This window comes from Pholcus phalangioides, unplaced genomic scaffold (assembly GCF_987345545.1).
Source record: "Pholcus phalangioides strain wild (caught in Gottingen) unplaced genomic scaffold, Ppha-v1.0 ptg000005l_1, whole genome shotgun sequence".
Taxonomy (NCBI): Eukaryota; Metazoa; Arthropoda; class Arachnida; order Araneae; family Pholcidae; genus Pholcus; species Pholcus phalangioides.
The window spans coordinates 7979889-7999620 of NW_028301598.1; the positions used below are offsets into that span (position 1 = coordinate 7979889).

Below are 19732 nucleotides of genomic sequence, written 5' to 3' on the forward strand. Positions count from 1 at the left end.
CGAAAAAATTTCCACTTTTCTAAGTGCAATATTCGCAGAGATATCTGAATTCAAAAATCGGAGAAAAGTTGGGAAAGAAGCGTTGTCCGCTAGTTTTTGTGGCTTTTTTTTTTCCAACTTTCCTCCGATTTTCGAATTCAAATATCTCAGTAAGTACTTAGAAACAAGGAAATTCTTATTAATTAAACTGCTTTTGTTGCTTCCATTTTTGTTGTTTTCCTTGTGCTACTTTTATATTGAAAGTTACTGATTTATTTTTATCATTCAAAAATATTAATTTCTGTTGACTTCAAAACACTGTGGGTGCTCAAGCAGTCACAGCACCCCCGATTCTGACGTCGCACCAAACATGTGCATCTGAATGCTTTCATCCATTCCTTAGACCAGTGGTTCTCAACCGGAAGCCATATAGCCCCAAGGAGCCTCAGGATATTCCAGGAGGCCATGGAGGAAAATATCGTAAAAAGGAGCCACGAAAGAATTTATTAAAAGAGTGACTAAAAAAATTTAATTTCGAACAAAATGCATAGAATATTTTTTTCACAATTTTTCCCCTACATTAACATAAAGATTTGATTAATTTTTCAACACCGCGGGATATTTCAACACCGAGCATAAGAATCTGAGTAGTGGAAAGATGAAATTTAGTACTTGAAGTATCGCAAAGGGGTCGCTCAAGTATATGTCAACAAATGTTTAGCCATTTTTGACCCCTTTGTCAGCAAAACACTAACCCCTTGTCAGAAAAATTTCGACAGCTGCTTAGAATATTTCCTATCTTCAAAAAAAGGTGGTTGATGACGTAAGCAACCTTTAAACCCCCTGTCCCTCCCCCCGTCATAAAAAAGTCAGCAAATAAGAACCCCCCTCCCCCCCCCTCCCGATGCCCCGATGCTGACATAATACATGAATGACCCCCAAAGTTTACATTGATTGAAAATAATGTATTATATTTTTTTACTGTGTTGTATTATGGTTATTTTACTTTTTCGTTATTTTCATAAATTAAAAATTAATTAAATTCAAACACATATTTATACTTCAAACAATATTTGAATAATTGTCTTTTAACGGAAAAACGGGGGGGGGGAGGGGGTAAGAAATTAATCATGGTCGCAAGGGACCACAGGAATGAGAAATGGTTGAAAGGAGGCCACACAAGGGTGTAGCGAGGGGGGGGGACTTGAGGGTCTGCCCCCCCCCCCGAAATGTGAGAAAATGGCCGAAAAATGGAAAAAGATGGCCAAATCTATTGTTCTATCACTTTGATCCCCCCACCTCCCGAACGAAATTTCTGGCTACGCTCCTGGAGACACAGAAATGAGAAATGGTTGAAAGGGGGGGGGTGCATGGGCAAAAAAAGTTTGAGAAACACTGCCTTAGACAAAACAGGGAGTCCTTCCTGCACGCAAGCAAAAACTGTGAGGGGAGGGGGGGGGATGAAAGCTCTACATCAAAGCCCCGTTCACATGTGTAAGATTGGGGGGTCGCTTTGGTGATAATTACCGGCATGGCAACTTTTTCCCCTCGTAGGGAATAAGGAGGTGGGAGAGAAGCTCATCAAAAAAGCCCATCTTTCTTGGGGTGGATTGGTGGTCGACACCGACCTTCTCTCTCATAATCCTTTGCACCGCGAAAACTACTGTAAGCTCTGGTTTTAGCAACTTTTTATGCCTTATATTTAGCATCATTGCGGGCGACAAGAATCTCATTAGTTTGGTGTCCAGGCCACAAGGGGGTCTTCTACAATGAGCTTGCAAATCATCTAGCACGTACAGCAGTTGATTCCGAAAATCCAGTTTTCCCTACATATGCTTACTTCGAGGATGTGATTAATCTTTCACACAAAAATTGGCAATCATCAATTCATCAATATTTTTGTAATCAACCCCTTTATCCAGTTGCAGATCGTTTCTTCGATGCTGTTAAAAAATTTTCGCCCTATTTTACTAGCCGCAAGTTTGAATCACTCTTTTATCGTCTCATGACCAACAGAGCACCTACCAATGGTTACCTTCACAGAATTCATCAAATAAGTTCACCTAACTGTATCTGTGGCAACAATTGTGAATCTAACAATCATTTCTTATTTACGTGTCCTAAATGGTCAATTTTTAGGGAATGCTTTCTGCAGAATGTAGGCCTTGGTAATAATCAGATATCTGACTGGCACACACTCATTGAAGTGACTCCGAGCACTTTGATCAAGGAATTTGAAATTTTCATGGGAAAATGTAACCGTTTTTAACATTGGCTGCTTTCATTTTTCTAGGAGGTGAGATTTTTGTGGTTTTTTTTTTCTTTGCATCATCTACCAGTTTGTTTGTTTTGTTGTTTTTTTTTTTGCTAAGACTGTTTCTTCATTGTATTTTGTTCCCCACAGTTCTGTTGTTCCTGTTCATCTTCGCAAATGTTTTTATAAAGATTGCACTCTGACGTTTTGAACTAAAGCTGTCCTAGAGCCCTAAGCAGGCATAGAGGACGTTAATCTATCTGTATCTGTACTGTAAGCTCTTTCGTCAGCCATCTTGAATCAGCCACTTCCGTTAAACTCACGTAACCAGTCTTCCGGAAAGAAGAGGGGGATTACCGGCATAAACTAATCGTCATGTGAATGGTTTGTAGCGAAAATCCCCGTTACCGGGAACTTACCGGGATGTTTTATTGTACATGTGAACGGAGCTTAAGTGTCTCGTTTATCGGTAACTTGTGGACGGTTTTACTAATTGGAATAGTGGCACCATCTATTGGGAGAATTGGGATAAGTGACGTCATTAAGGCTGTGTGCGCAGATGCTCTTCTTTCTCAGTCTTCGGATCTGGTAACCAACAGTCTTCCTTTTAGATGTCATTTCCTGCGTTTTGGAAAATTCGCCCTTTCCTGTCCCCCTTTTCCGAAATTATTTTTATTTTTTTCTGGTGGAATTTCTTTTCCCACTTTGAAACATAAATTTCTTTTATTTATACAAAAATTGCCACGTTTTTAAGACAAATAAATTACACTGGTCGAATGGTCGACGCGTTTCGGCTCTTCAATGGAGAGCCGTCATCAGGACCTCGTGGTCAGAACTCACACGAATGAAGAGTGATGTTTACGTCTGGTCGTCCGAAGAGTTCGCCTTTGTATTTGCTGCGTCCGAGTGGTCTTTGGATGCGAATTGGGGAGCCATCTGTTGTAAAGTGTTGAAAGTTTTTTCACGACTGAGGTTAATAAAGCCTGTCCAAGCTGACGAAATAGGTGGTGTGTTTCTTCCATCATTAACGAGGAAATTCTGGCATGTTCTGATGAAGTATCCCTCGAGAAAATTCAATTCCGAACATGCCAGAATTTCCTCGTTAATGATGGAAGAAACACACCACCTATTTCGTCAGCTTGGACAGGCTTTATTAACCTCAGTCGTGAAAAAACTTTCAACACTTTACAACAGATGGCTCCCCAATTCGCATCCAAAGACCACTCGGACGCAGCAAATACAAAGGCGAACTCTTCGGACGACCAGACGTAAACATCACTCTTCATTCGTGTGAGTTCTGACCACGAGGTCCTGATGACGGCTCTCCATTGAAGAGCCGAAACGCGTCGACCATTCGACCAGTGTAATTTATTTGTCTTAAAAACGTGGCAATTTTTGTATAAATTAAAACCAGGCAAAGTTACTCATTTTTTTGTGATAACATAAATTTCTTGTTGTAGCCGGTTTTATTAGTCGAATAGTAGCGTCATCTATAGTGTAAAAATTGGAATAAGTGGTGTCACGAAGAGTGCACGCACAGGCATACTCCTTTTTCAGTTTTCCAATATGGCAACCTTATCCTAGCCTTCTTTGAAGTACTCAAAGACTATGCGTGTTGGTGCCGCCATCTAACTAGTGACTTTGGAACTTTCAACCCGATTGAAAAGAAAGAGCATCATCAACATCAATTGAGATTTGTAGATTGGATGTGGCAACACCAAAATCGCATGAGAGAGAAAGGTTTGTTTACATCCTCAAGGACGAAAAAAATAGACTTCATATTTTCATGTTGGTGGATTGAGTCGTTGATTTAATCCTTTAAAGATGGTGCTGTACGATTTCTGGAGCACGCCAGATGATCAAGATTGTGTCCAAAAGTGCTACTATGCCGCCAAATACTCGAGTGTTGCTGGTAATTTTCCCTGGAAGGACACACTAATCTCATTATTAAATTACTCAGTTTTCATTCGTATTCTCCATGATAATTGTAGTTATCTATATTGGTCGAAGGGTCAAGATTTCATAAGCGAAGTTGCCGCCAAATTGGCGATTTCCGATCGCGCCAAGGTTCTGACCTCTTAACGACCCAAATATTTCATGCAATGGTAAAACAGAGTTTAGTTGCCTTCCCAACTTCGAAAAGCGAATGCAAGCCGATCTCCCCGTTAAAAAGTCTCGCCACAGAGAGCAATAGGCCTACAACAATACAATTATTCAATCATTACACTTCACACATAGTTAGAAAAACTGATGGCAGCATTATACACAAGCATTACACAAATAGATTTCATATTAGGTTTACTACACACACACGCATTATAACATGTATTAATTTGTTAACATTTCTGCAGGGGAATATGGATGAGGTGCATGTGTGGTTTAGTAGAGCTTAGTTGCCCTTATTAGGCACTAAGTTGGCATCAAAATCTCTTGTTGCTATCCTCGTGTAACTCGATGCATAATGTAGGGAGATAAAAACTTTTTAACAGCTCACCTGTTTTCACCTGTTACTCGCGCTGCTAGACTCCTCTGTTATCAAACCTATATTTTTCCAGTCCTCTCCTACGCCTCCAACATTTAGGACCCCCTACACTGCTAGCAATGTCGAGAAGCTGGAATCAATGCAAAATAAATCCGCCCGCTTTATCTGCAACAGTTGGTCCTGCTGTGTGTGTCTCTGAACTTAAACATGAACTTAATGTTCTCCCTCTAAGTACTCACCGTCTTTTTTCTTGATTAACCATGCTTTTTGAAATTCTTCATGGACATTTAAATTTCAATACCACCGATATTATCTCCAAGCCAACATATATCTCTAGCAGATTTGATCATCCACTTAAGATAAACCCTACCTCAGCTTCCATCGACTGCCTTAAATTTAGCTTCTTTCCGCATACCATTTCTAACTGGAATTCGCTCCCCTCCACTGTCGTTGATTCGCCCATGCCATTTATATTTTCAAAAAATTTAAATTTTTCTGTCACCATCAACCGCATTCTCATATTTAGGCCTCAGCCAACATTATTGTATAAATAAATAAATAAATATGTCATGCCGGCTTCATCGACACTCACTTGCCGATAGATAGAATAGAACACGTAGTCAATATAGGTTCGTGCTAAGGCAGAGCTCTCACTCATCGGGTGGGATAGGTGCAACCTGAGGTGAAGCCAGGACTTGCACACCCACGATCAGTGGACTTGTAAAAACAGTGGTATGCCTTCAGGCTAGGATCTTCTGCACCCCCTACCCATAATGAATTTATAACATGACAAAACATAAAACAATGAGGATCGTCTCCATCTCAAAGACTGCAGCCCTGTCAGTTCCACCCTTGGGGGGGGGGGCATGGATCAGAGATTATTCATTCATGAAAAAAATGGTAAAACAAACGAACTAAGAATTGCATATTTGAGTGACGAGCACGATAACACAAGATGGATAAGAGGTTGATGACAAATTTTGAAAGAATCAAAGTGCCGAAGTAAATCTACTGCTGACAGAATGAAACCGCCCTTTAGCTCTTTCAAAATTCTTCATTGGGAACTGAAATGTTATTCATTGGCTGCAACCTTGCTTATGAAATCATAGCCAATAATTGTCTGTATCCTTCCATTATAACCATACCACTCATTTTCGACACCATATTGGCACATTTGACTTGTTTCTTTCCGCACACCTCGTTTTTTAAAAGAAAAAATTTTAAAGATATTACACTAAAGAAAATGCCTAACACTAATTAGGAGGCATTAATTCAAGAGAATTCACCAAGTATGGTTATAATGGAAGAATACCCAATTGTCTAATCATTTAGCATAATGTATTAGTAACATGGGCACCAAAACATTGGCGATCACGCCAAAAAGTTTTCTAGTGAAATTATAAGGGCAACACAAATTTTTTAAATACACTAGAACCTCTCAATATTCAGATAACCTCTCATACACCCATAAGACCAGACACTTTTTTTCCCCCCTTATTCAGAATTAAATAAGCTCTTATTCTCTCAATGGGACGCAGATCAGGACATCTGTCCCTCAGAAGTATATTTACCTTGGGGTTGTGGCTAAGCAGACTATAGTCCAAGACGGCAAGTTTGAGGAATGAGTTGTCAAGAAAATGGTTGTAGAATGTGAAAGAGTTAGCGGAAAACCACAAATCCACTTCTGCCTGGAGAGCAAAGGACAGGTCCGCAAGCAATCAAAAAATAAAAAGACCTAAACAGTTAAGCAAGCATGGGAGCATCAAAACTGTGTGCAAGTATGTGAATGACTGAAAAAGTGACCTGAAGAGAAAGGTGTCAGGTCAGTGAGTGACATAGAGAGTGCGTAAGCACAGGAGTGCAGAGAATGTGTAAGCATAAGAGTGACCTAGAGAGCAAACAACCATGTCAGTGAGCAAGCAGAACAATCACCTAGAGGGAGTAAGCAGCAACAAAAAAAAAAAAGTGCAATCATGTGAGTTACTAAAAGAGTGCCCTAAAAAGTGAGGAATCAGTTCAGTGAATACAGCCTGGCCTAGCCTCCTTGGGGCAAAAGACTTACATCCCCATGGGACAGAGCCTGCGTCGCATCTGGTCCCACATGTCAGTGAGTAACCAAAACATCAACTTATAGAGTGAAATGTGAGCGACCACAGGAGTGTGCAAGCCTGTGAGCAACCAAAAACATGTACAAGCCTGTGAGCAACCAAAAACATGTACAAGCCTGTGAGTTGCCAAAAGCGTGACCTAAAAAGTGAGGGACCTAGCTCAGTGAGTAACCAAAGGAGGGATTTAAAGAGAGTGTATGAGCATGGCGGGAGTGACCTAGAGGGTTTGAATGTATGTGAGTGACCTAGAAAGCAAAGAACCATGTTTGTGAGTGACCAAAACAGTTACCTAGAGAGCGTGTACTGCATGCTTTACCTTTAAAGCATGTCAGCAACATGCGAGTGACTTAAAGACGGGGCGGGGGGCTAAGTATACTACAGCTCAGGGTAGCTAATTTGAGGAATGAATGGTTGAGAAAATTAGACGTGAACGAGTAAAGGGTGGCAACATTTGTACAGCCCACAGGCATCAAAACCATAAATCTCTGAGCCTAAATCTGTGTCCCTAATTTATAACTCACCTTGGCAATGCATCTCCATTGCTAGACGTTTCATTCTCAGGGGCCGCAATAACTAGGAATTACCAATAAGATCCCCCTCAGATTTTCCCTTAGGGTATTTTGGCACTTTTTTTCGAAAGAAAAGGGTTTTTTTTAGATTTTTTCCCCAATTTGTCAAGCCCAGCTACAATATATTCCTCAAAGATGCCAATGACGTGCTATAGCGCGGCAAATACCTGGAATTTCGGAAAAAGATGTGTAAAAATTTGATTCACTCGTTGCGGAGGATGCACTCTTTCCTGGTTCCAAGAAGAAAAAGTAGACAGAAAAACCTCCTCAACTTTGGGGTCATTCAAGTATTACGTCGGCATCGGGGGGGGGGGGGTTTGAAGGTTACTTACGTCATCAACCACCCTTTTTGAAGATGTGAAATATTCTAAGCTGCTGACAAAGGGGGGGGGTTAAAAATGGCTAAAAATCTGCTTACGTAATACTTGAATGGCCCCTTTTTTAAAATTCTTTTTATCGTCTATCATGATCATCATATGACTGTAAAAAATGGTTTTACTACTTTGTATACTGTACTGTATTCAGTTGTTGAAGAATAAGATGACATATCACTTTCTCTAGTTGTGTCCCTGAATGAGGAACCATCTACAGAATTTTCGAAAATTTTGGAGTTTTTATTCCCCTGCGGATTTTCTCCCCTCCGGTTACATACCAGAAATTACGTTACTTTCGTGGCTACCTGCCAGCATTCAAAGATAGTGTCTATACAGCATAAATTCGCTTCGTTCCTACAAGATTGCAAGTGCACATTTTTTTCGATTTCACATCCTTAACGATTTTTTAAAAATCATTAAGGATTTTTCTGGAATGCCTGTTTAAATTTTAAAACATTTTCCGAGATCGTTCAGAAAAAAAAAACAAAAAAAATCTGTAAAGACGATGTGGTAGTCACCATTTCACATCGCAAAAGCATGGGTATGTACGCAGGATCGGCTTTTGGATAAGGATTTCTTCCACAGAAATTGTGGTTCACTAACACTCAAAAAGAATTTTAAATTAACAATATAGTATAAAAATGTATTTTTTTTTCAATATTTTACGTTTCTACAAAAATATTTTTAACTTCTGATCTTGGGGGGGGGGGAGCATGGGGCCCCCATTACCTTCCCCCTTCTCAGATTTTACCTTTGGTGAAAATCCAGGTTTAGATCCCATGATTGCGCAATGGCAATCAGCAAAAAATATGATTTTCTGAGGTTTTCCAATTTTGAATTGGCTATTCCTTTGAAAAAAAAAAAAAACTCTTGTTGCCGCTGCAATCTACAACACAAATGTTTATACATTGAATTTAAAATCCACACATTACCAATTTGGGGGATAGATGCAGGGCCGAAACTGTGGGAGCAGCCAGGTTTAGTGCACCAGGCTCTGGACTAGAGAGGGCACCAAATTCACCCTTTATAACTGCTTGCTCTATATTCCATGGGGTGCCAAAATGCATGCTTGTCCTGTTTGTCTAGTTGCAGCCCTAGATAGATGGCACGACCTACTGAACACAAAACATGCCAAATGCTGGGTGCACACACATAAGCACACTTAAGTTTCACCAACGTACAAATCTGGCAGTTCCCATATTCGGGTGAAAATATGTGTTAGTTAAATGGCGACAGATCAAGGAGAGAAAATAAAATCATTCTACCAGGAAATCACTTCACAATGATTTATATAAATAGGAAATCGGAAGATAAGTGTCTGAGAGAGAGCGAGAATCTCACACTTGCTTTAAATTTGATCAGAAGATATTGAAAGTGCTAAGATTTTTTTTAACGAAATGGAAAATCAACCAGAAGGGAATTTAAAGATTGATGTATTAGTAAATATACAAATTTGTGCCTCTAACTTTTAATTTAAATGGATCCTGCTTATAATGTTTTTGAAAAACTGTCATAAAAAAACGTAAGCAGGAAACATTTTAAATGGGAAATCTTAATGGGAATTATTTTTGGTGTTGGTACAACAAAAATAAGTCAGAATAAGTAAAAAAATGTTATAAGTGGGATCGACTGTATATTTGCGATAGATTTGTTACATGTGCTAAATTCCTCATATGTTCAATTCTCAGTGTTAATGGGCGTCTTTGGCTTCGTTGTAAGCTTTTCCTACTAGTAGACAATGAAAATAAATGAACCTTTGGATAGAACATGTTTTTAGAAATGAATTATATATTTGATTCACAGATATACCTCCTTCTCCTACCCAGAACATGACCCGCCACTGTCCCAAGGAAGAAATGTAAGCAAATTTGATCACAGACCCGGGGCATGCTGGAAAAAAATTCATAGAGATACCAGTGAATTATGGGGGAAACCATATTTTTTTCTATATAATTTTTTTCAAAATAGACTTTCACTCATAAAGGACCCAGATTTTTTTAATAACCTGGGTCCCGGTAAAATTAGAGTACAGTAGCCTCTCTGATTCCTGTCGATAGTTTCTATAATGTTTTATTTTTGTATGTGTTTTTTAGGCACAATATTTTCAATTTATGAGATTATGTATAGTTCCAAGGCAGTCACCATAGTTGGATGTGCTTCAAGATGGATCCATTTCACATTTCCATCTGGTAAGATGAACCCATACTATATTTTTATAAAGTTTTGAGAAGACTTTTTCTCAGGCATTGCATCAAGGAAATTCATATTTTCTGAATATTATGCTGAGGCGAAATTGGACAGAAAATTAATCTTATTTCCGTCAGGACCATCCCACCTGGGGACTTTCTCGGTTATCGCTGGAGCCCCCAGATATCTCAAGTAGATAGGTGCTATCCAAAAATAGGATCCTCATAGACAATGTCAGACAGGATTAAGCGTGTTCATCTCTCAACGGATTAAAGCACTCACGGAAAGACAGATGACACAGCGGTAACAAATAACGGGTTTATTGCAACAATTAACAATTAAACATAATTTCGTTAGAGGTTAAGATATGCTACACAGCACCAAGAGCTGTGAGCAGACAGAATATAAATTTACATTTGAGAATTAACGGTTACAACCAGCGAGTGAACGGAGTAAAGCAGCGACGACCTAACACAGCTCAGTTCTTTTATACACAGCACACATCTCCGCAGAATATGCAAATGACAATCCATGCAACAACCGTGGATCGGTTGTGACGAAGGTTGGCAGCGACTCCTTGTACGTCACTACAAGCAGAACATCCCGAAGCGATGACGTCGGCCAGCAATGACAGAATTAGCGTACTGCCACAGGACCATTTGCTACAGTTAAGGGAGGCTGCTGAGAGATACCTCACTCCACAGTGCATGAAATAAGAAGGTAGGGTCATTTCTCCAGTGGTATGTATGACATTGCACTTGCCCGGTTCGCAAGTGGATCTGGGTTTGATCCTAACAAAGACCAGGTGACTTTTCTTTCTGAGTTCACTTTTGCATAATATCCAAAAAAAGTCAAAATTTCCTTTAATTAGTTTTATAGATTACTAGCTATAATACTCTGCGCTGCCCGGGTTTTCTTCAATGAGGCTTTTTGGATCACGTGATATTCATCTCTTTGAGGGACATACAAACCGTATCTAAGGTAACCAATATGAGGACTTCCTGTGCGACTCATGAAAGAAACAAATCTTCATTTAAAGAAACGTAGAAATGATTGAATTAAAAGACAATACGGAGGCATTAATTTTCGTGATTGAGAGGATATAAAAAAATTTTAAATCAATGTTATCGCATGGATATCCAACTGAAAAGTAGGTCCAGCTAATTACTTCATATATAATTTTCTGGGCTCTGTATATATCTCTAAGCGAACTCAATATTTCAAAAACCGAGAATTCAATGCAATTTTTAAAATTATTGATGTGGCGGAAAACCCCACTAAATTTCCGCATTTCTACAGTAAAATCGGCAATTTTAACACTGATTTCTATGGGGATCATCTTTTGCCTGGCCCTCAAAGTGATGCTGATTCTGATGTCTATTCAAAAAGCTCTCATTACTGGGAGGATTGAAAAAGTGGCAAACCATTGTAAAGGCATAAACTATTATACATACACTGGCAGCGTTAAAGAAGTGATAAACCATTGTAAAGGCTTATACACGTCTGAAATGCATTGCTAGGGAATCATGGGTACTAAAGTAAACATTCTGAAATTGCTGTTGAGGCCCAAAAACCATTGTTGCCCAACAGTTTTTTGCCCATTTGGGGCATTTGCCATGATCTGACAAACTTTTAAAATAGCTTATCATTTAAGTCGGGTCCCATTTGGTATATATGCAAAATTTGGCAACGATCGATCTAAAATTGTAGATTTGTATAGAGAACATACACACAGACATAAGAGACAGAAAATCAGCACAAATGTAATTCAATCATAACACATCACTCACTTCACTTCTGAAATATAGATGGCAGCACTGAAAACTCAATCACAATACTACATAAACACTCAGACTGTTAGGTACACACACAGTTACACTTCCGACACAACTCACTAGTTAGTAAATCACCCATAGATGATGATAGACCTGAGTTGTGATCGGTTTGAAAGAAAGAGCTCAGCTTCATGGTCAAGTCCAGAGCACTTTATTTTGTGTCAAAAAAAGAAGAGAAAAAAAAAAACATACAAAATTTTTACATATTTTCCCCGGACGATTGGGTATGTTCATTCATTCATTGCTATGATGGGATAACGCGTTATGGCCAGATGACTGGTTAAGTGACCTGCAGCATATTTACTAATCACTTCGGCACAGTTTTGCAACACTTAATCGACCCCACAGTACAGTTCCAGATCACTAAAGTAACTGGCAGCTGTGTTCCAGATCACTTAATGTAAAAACTATCATCAACAAGAGATAGATCAAGCTCAATTAAAAAAAGATGCACTAGAAAACAGGGTTTTCATAAAAATATACTAAAATATCATCAGAGGATTTTAATCCCAAAGAAAGTGTTCAGTTGTGTTGGCAAGATTCCTTCCGAAGCAAGAGGCTGTACCTTAAAGATTAATTACTATGTCATATGTTTCAGCTGATGAGTATATACAGCAAAATCTCTCTTTTGCAGACACTGACATGACAAAAATCAAGGGTTTGAAATGCATACTTTTATTGTACAAGGGGCAATTATTATTTGGCCGAAAAAGAGGGGTGGCTGCATCTGAGGGGTTTTACATGTACTTACTAAAAATAAATGATAGATAATAAAAGTGGGATTCAGCCAAGGTTCAAATTGTTGTATTGTTTTTTTTTTCTTTTCTGCTTGTATTTGTTAGTGGCCACTGGATTTAGCTGGTGTAGTCACCACTGGTCAGTAAGAAACTTACTTAATTTTCACCTCTACCGGGATAGTAATACCATAAGTGAAACATGGGTTGTGTGAATCAAAATGAGCTACCACACTCTTATTAACACTAGAGGTCATGCTCCATTCATTAGCCTATGCTACAATATGCTACAATCATATTCAAGTTCATCTGGAGCATCTCCCTATGGCTACGATTTCCGACTACCCCTTTTAACTTCACATCACCTGCAAATTTACTAACGATCCCATAGATATCCTGATCGAGTTTATCAATAAAAAGTGAAAAAAATTATAAAAAAAAAGACAACAAAGAGATAAACTCTTGTAACATATACGAAAGGTTCCAACATTTGATAAAAGCAAAGAGATAGGAATTACAAAGAAATCAGAACATCAATTCAGCAAAATATTGCTCACTAGTATCAATGACTACCCCCTCCTTTTTTTTTGCTTTTTGGGGAAGGGGGGGGGAGACCCTTGTAATGGGGAGACAGATTTTCAGCTACAAATTGCAGCAACTTCAGAAGGGAAGATTATTCAAAAGATTCAGTCTGGAACATTTGTGTGTAAGGTTTCATTCATTATTATATTAGTGGTCAATTTTTATATTAATTTTGTGAGTGTATTTCATTGTTCGATAATTAAGGTTCTCACTCATGTTCATTCCTCAGCTGTTTCTGGGCTGACTTTTGCTGCTACTACGTGTCTGTTATCACAGGTGAGGAAGAAAGATGATTACTTGAACCATGTTGCTGGAGCATTTACCTCTATGGGAGTTTGGGCACTCAGATGTAAGTATTAAAACTATAATTATTGCAAAATATTAGCAAAGTGCAAAAATATTAGCGAGTGCAGCTTCACAATTTTATATATATTATGGGGGAAAGGGAATCTGTATTTATTACTTCAGAATATACAGGAATGCTGAGAAAATTCCACACAAAAAATTTTAAACACACAATTTAATGTAAATTAGTGCAAAAATTGATGAAAATTTCAGCATTGAAGGTAATTTTAAACTAATGAAACAATTCCCGAAACTAATGCAAATTTTAGCATTGATGAACTGAAAATAATTAAAAGCAGTAATTCCAGCACCAGTGAAAATTCAGAATGAAAGAAATAATTCCAGAATTGGTGTAAATTCAGAACCAATGAAAGAAATAATTCCAGAATTGGTGTAAATTCAGAACCAATGAAAGAAACAATTCAGAATTAATGAAAGAAACAATTCAGAATTAATTAAAGAAACAATTCAGAATTAATGAAAGAGACAATTCAGAATTAATGAAAGAAACAATTCAGAATTAATGAAAGAAACAATTCAGAATTAATGAAAGAAACAATTCAGAATTAATGAAAGAAACAATTCAGAATTAATGAAAGAAATCATTCCAAAATCAATGAAATTAAAATAACTCTGTAGTCGATGAAAATTCAGAGCTAACGGTATAAAAACATTCCAAAACTGATGAAAATTCAGAGCTAACGGTATAAAAACATTCCAAAACTGATGAAAATTCAGAGCTAACGGTATAAAAACATTCCAAAACTGATGAAAATTCAGAATTAAATTATTGCAAGAAATAATTCAAGAACTGGTAAAAGCCTCCAATAATTTACTGTTGAGTGCAGGTCCTCACAAAGCATGAAGCCCAGTGTGACCACACCTGTTGCACACCCCTACAGGTGGCTCTGGCTCTGCAAAACAATATGCTTCTCTCATATTTTGCTTAAAGATTGTCGAATCTGTTCTAATGCTTATAAAAAAAAAGAATGATCAGAGTATAAATTTGTGTTACCAGGATGTTTTTATGACTTCTTTTTTTGTAATCGGTGACTGAGTTTCAGAATGTCCATAGAGCCCTTCTGAGATATTTTTTAATAAAGTGGTTCCCAAAATTTTTTAAGTGCGACTGCCCCCTCTTTTGATCAGAAAAATTGTGGCCCCATACATAGGCTGACCATATGTCCCTGTTTTCTGGAGCATTCCAATTTTTTTGTTAACATATGTGCAATACGCAGTCCCGAAAGCACTTTTCAGAATGCTTGTTTCGGTTTTAATTTTACAATATTAACTTTTAATGATGTTTAATATTATTTCAAATATTATATAAATAAATAAATAAATAAATAATATATATATATATAAATTTTTTTTTGGTGTACCAAGTGTTCGTTTTTTATGTAAGATGGCAGGGCAGCGAAGTGTATGCTCTTTAATTTTCATATACACGGCGATTAAGAAAGAATCATACAATTTCAAGATGATTCTTCAATTGAAATCAACCATTAACAAAAACTATAAAACATAGACATCCTCCTCCCCCCCCTTATATTTACATGTATTACTTATCATTCTGTGTTTTTAGTTTTTAAGAAATATACAATTTTGAAATCGGGTGATTCTCTCTGAGTCACCTTGTATAAATATTAACTTGATGTATTGATTATTATACAAGTAGAATTTGATGAAACTACATTGTGTGATACATGGTAATTAGCTCAGCTGAGTAAAGGCATTTTTTTAGTTTTGACATATTTTAAGAATAAAAATGAGTTGTTTTTTTTTTACTTTTTTATTTCAGAGAATCTCATGTGACCCCCACTTTGGGAACCCCTGTTTTCATAGAACCAAAGATACAGACATGTAATTACACTGAACAAGAAATTTTGATAAATTTTTTGCGTCCATAACAAAAAGTCATTTCTTGCATAATATGGTGTGTTGAACATGAATTTGACCGTAAAAAAAGTGGATTAGCTATTGTTTTCTCTGAAATTGCACATTTAATACACGTATAATAACACAATACAATGCATAGAATAAAGGAAAAAAATGAATTGAGTGTATGGAAAAAACAACACAAATATAGTGGAACTTAGTTAAGTCAAATTTTGGATAATTTGAAGTTTTATAAACCCCTTGAGTTTTCTATCTAATTTAATGGTAAAATTTTTTTGTTTGATGTGATTTTTTTAAAGGGCACGGTAGCCCAGGTAGATAGGGTACTCGCCTGAAGTACCAAAGAATGTTTAAAGGTGTTGCGAATTTGATACCGGGCTCGTCCTTGTCAGAAACTTTCCTGACACGGGGGTACAACAGAAACTGCGACATGACCACAGAAAAAGATTGCTACCGCAGGGAGTTCCCCATCAAGGGGTTAGCGCACCAACCTCTCAACGAGTATGTGATAAAAAATCTGCCGTTCGGAATCGGCTATAAATTATAGATCCAGGTCTAATTAGCCCTTTTTGTCAGATAATGGCAGTGGTGTGATAAAAATGATCAAATGATTTTTTTTTTCAGTAGTTTTGATAATTCAAAGGTTTGGAAGGGGGAAAAAAATCTTGATTTTGGGGTATGTGCAAATGTAGCAGTTAGAAAAAGACCACAAGCAGTCAGACGTTGCTCCTCTCTACCAATTTGTCCAACCTTTATTATCCAGGGCTATTAGCTGTTGACCAATTTGTTAAACAGTAAATCTTTAAAAATAAAAGCTAAAAAATAATTTTGACACTTCTGAATTTAGATGCACATTGCGTGCAGATTTTTTTTTGCCTTAACTTCTGTCTCCACCAGCCATGCTGACAGCTGACATTTTGTTCACTCAGCAACATGTGAGGAATTTTTGTATTAGTCCTAAAGATAACCCCAGATTTTATCACAACTTGTAACAAAAAAACGAGCAATTCTTTCTTTGAAAATGGTATCCTTTGTATGCCAGAATTTAATTTGCTTTTCACATTTGAGTTATTGTTTAACAACTCAGTTCAAGAAAAGATGCTGGTTTTGTTGATTAGAAACTGGCCAAACCACATGATTTGATTTCATAAAAATATTATCCATGCTAAATTAATACGTCAAAATTCTTAGAATGGCTAATGAGAAATTTCAGGAATGACTGTCCTTATAGAAAGAATTTAAAATTCTAATTTGTAAATTTTTAGTTTTTTTTGATAGTGTGATAAAAACATGTTTTATTCCCCTCATTTATCACATATTTTCCCAGCCTTTCTCCATTTTTGAATTCAAATATCTCAGTGAATATTGCACTAAAAAATGTGGAATTGTTTTTTTTTTTTGGCCTTGTGAGAGACGGGGAAACAACTTTCTCTGTGTGTGTCTCTTTAAAAAGTTTATTTTTATTTTAATAACTATACAATCCCTTGTAATGTGAATGACGTATCTGAGTTCTACACTTTATTTAGATACTTTTTCTAATTGGAAGTATACCTCTAAGATCAATGGTTCGCCAGTAATTTGGTGTGTGCTGTTAGCTACGAACCCTGTATATTCTCCTAAAATCATGAGGCCTTAAAAAAAGTCATACTTGCTCATGAGTAAATCGGGCCCTGCAGTTATAATAAAATGCAGAATGTGTGTGTCTCTTTAAAAAGTTGATTTTTATTTTAATAACTATACAATCCCTTGTAACGTGAAGATCAGAACCACTGCAGGGGATTGTAGATTGCAAGATCACCGCCCCAATGTATACATGCCTTAAGAGAGTTAAATACAGCAGAAAAGAAGTTATGAGTAACATTGTGCGCTACCTCAAAATCCTCAATACAATTGAAGGGGTCATCAATAGAATCCTTAATTCTGCTTTGAGAACACTGTGGACAGGTTGCATTATTGAACGTGACTTTGAAGGACTAGCTCATAAAACAGGAGCCACCAGTTGTTGAATAGATTGCATCCTTGGGAACGACTATGGGACTGAAGAGGTGGGTGAGAACGGCATTTGAGAACTAGTGGAGGAACATGGCTAGGAGTTACCCACAGAAGAACTGAAGGATCTCCATTGCGTGCTACAGCAAAAGCTTATGGACAGGATTTCATCTTATGAGACAGAGCAGAGAAATGAGGAGGAATGCCTCACTTCAAATGACATCAAAAGATGTGTAAGATGTGAGAAGAGCCGTGCAAAATTTTATATAAAAGAACCACCCAAGTGAAGCTGTAGCAGTGTGCGAGCAATGAATCAGGATCAACGACAACGCAATTTCCCATTTCTGTTAAATCCTAGAAAGGAGGCAAGAGTGAGTGTTATTGCATAGGTTCTTTTTCAAAGTCATATATCATATAAAAAGAATAGGTTTGCAGGCAACAGTGAGTCTATGGCTTACATGCTCAACCCATGGCCTGCGGACAAATTTGGCTCTTGAAGTCATCAGATGTGGCCTGCAACCTCAAACTTAATCTTGTAAAAATGAACTAAGAAGCACATTTCCAGTTCATTTGAGTGACCAGTGGCATATTTAGAGATCACTTAAGTGTCCCACAACACAGTTGCAGAGCATTTAAGCGACCTGTGGTGCTGTTCTATGCCACTTAAATTATTTGCAGCACATTCCCTGATCATTTGTGTGACCCGCGGCATACTTATATATCATTAAAGTGACATGCATAATGCAGTTCCACATCACTTGACACCATGGTACATTTCCACATCACTATACTCTCTTAAAGATTGAGCACCCTTTCCGTAGTCGTCCTAAACAATAGTCCTCCTCTCTCTTGTCATTAAGAGTAAGCTAATTCATAACCATTATTGTATTTTATATTAATTTATGGAATTTTTGTGTATTATTTATTATAAGATTATACTGTACTGTATTATTCATTTTATTATTTTGTATTGATTGAATGTTGGTTTTATTAGTTTTATGTGAATGAATGATTCATTATGGAACGAATCATCCAAGTTTCCATTATTTCCCTATGGGGAGAAGTTTAATTTGATATATGACTGAACTATACTACTACTTAACCATACATGCACCTCATACATATTCCTCTACAGAATTTCTCACGATTCGGCATGCTCCAGAATGTGTGTTCTGAGTGTATGTGTGGCCCTAATGTATTTATGTTGTCGAGTTGCCCTTGTTTCATGTTTGTGCTGCCATCTGTCAATGATTGAACTAGATAACAAACACGTTCACAGACATACTATGCTTATTACCCGAAGTTCCACTGTATTTTCCGGCCCTGATGTAAATGATCTTTTTTTTATTTTCTACCCTTGCAGACAGGGCATTTTCTACACCCGTGTCTTGTGCCATTTTTCTTGCATCCGGTGCCGGATATGTCAAGTACATGCGGGACAACAAGCTAGAAATGTACAAGACTGTACCGAAGCAGCAAAGAAGATACTACCCTATGTTTGACAAACCTATCAAGTTCTACGACGACCCTGGCCGGCCAAAAACATGGAAGTACCATGATGAATGAAACTTTTTCAAATGGAGTAGATTTGTCTTAGGGAGAGAAAGAAGTTGATATTTAGATTTTTTTGCGTTTATGAAATGTTAAACTGTAAATTGCTTGTATTTTGCACTCAATAAATTGAAAAGAAAAATAAAAGCAAGAGTTTAAAAGATGTCGTTCTGAGAAAGAAATGGGTTTTTTTTTTTTAAATCAAAATCAACAGGAATTTTTCTTAGTTTTATATGAAGATATGAATTGCCAACTTATATCAGGAGCAAACTAGCTTTATTTGACAATGCATTGTTGGAATCGTGTACTTTCATTACCAGAGATACAGACAATTCATATTTTAAAGATCCTATAATTCTCTGTACCATACCTTCATAAACAAATTCCTTATGGCTACTACTACTAAATCAGACACGTACCTCGTCCATATTCTTCTGTGGAACTTCTAACGAATTGGTACATGTTGGAATGTGTGTGTGTCCGTGTTGTGTGTGAAGCTAACAAAATTTGTTTCTGTGTAATGCTTGTTATGTATAGTGCTGCCATCTGCCATCAACTTTTCTAACCATGAGTGAAGTGTAATGCTTGAAGATTTTATCGTTCTTGGCCTGTTGTTCTCCGTGGCGAGACTTCTTAACTGGGAGAATTCCTGATGGCTAAAGAAAGGCCTACCCCCTTTCCCTATATTTTCAATAACATCATGCCTAGAGCCGTAACTAGAATTTGAGGATTGGGGGGTGGGCATTGGAGAAAAGGCAAATGTTACTTTTTCAACTCCCCTGTAAAATTTGAAATTTTTATATTTGTATATTTTTCCTTGAAATTTGCTGTCCTGGACAGTGCT

General features: G+C 37.3%; 1 protein-coding gene across 1 annotated transcript; it reads left to right on the forward strand.

The window, feature by feature from the left end:
• Positions 1–3930: 3930 nt before the first annotated feature.
• On the forward strand, positions 3931–19051 carry ND-B14.7 (NADH dehydrogenase (ubiquinone) B14.7 subunit). Its single transcript, XM_089232270.1, has 4 exons — positions 3931–4145; positions 9860–9955; positions 13334–13453; positions 18701–19051. Exons 1-4 carry the CDS (start codon positions 4058–4060, stop codon positions 18901–18903), a joined length of 507 nt encoding a protein of 168 aa, XP_089088396.1. The 5' UTR covers positions 3931–4057; the 3' UTR covers positions 18904–19051.
• The last annotated feature ends 681 nt before the right edge of the window (positions 19052–19732 follow it).

What these genes read in the sequence shown, in the direction of transcription:
- ND-B14.7 (XM_089232270.1), top strand. Translation starts at nt 4,058, where the DNA reads ATGGTGCTGTACGATTTCTGGAGCACGCCAGATGATCAAGATTGTGTC. An exon ending in CCATTTCACATTTCCATCTG is followed by an intron (nt 9,956 to 13,333) that starts GTAAGATGAACC and finishes TTCATTCCTCAG; the next exon opens with CTGTTTCTGGGCTGACTTTT. An exon ending in GGGAGTTTGGGCACTCAGAT is followed by an intron (nt 13,454 to 18,700) that starts GTAAGTATTAAA and finishes CTACCCTTGCAG; the next exon opens with ACAGGGCATTTTCTACACCC.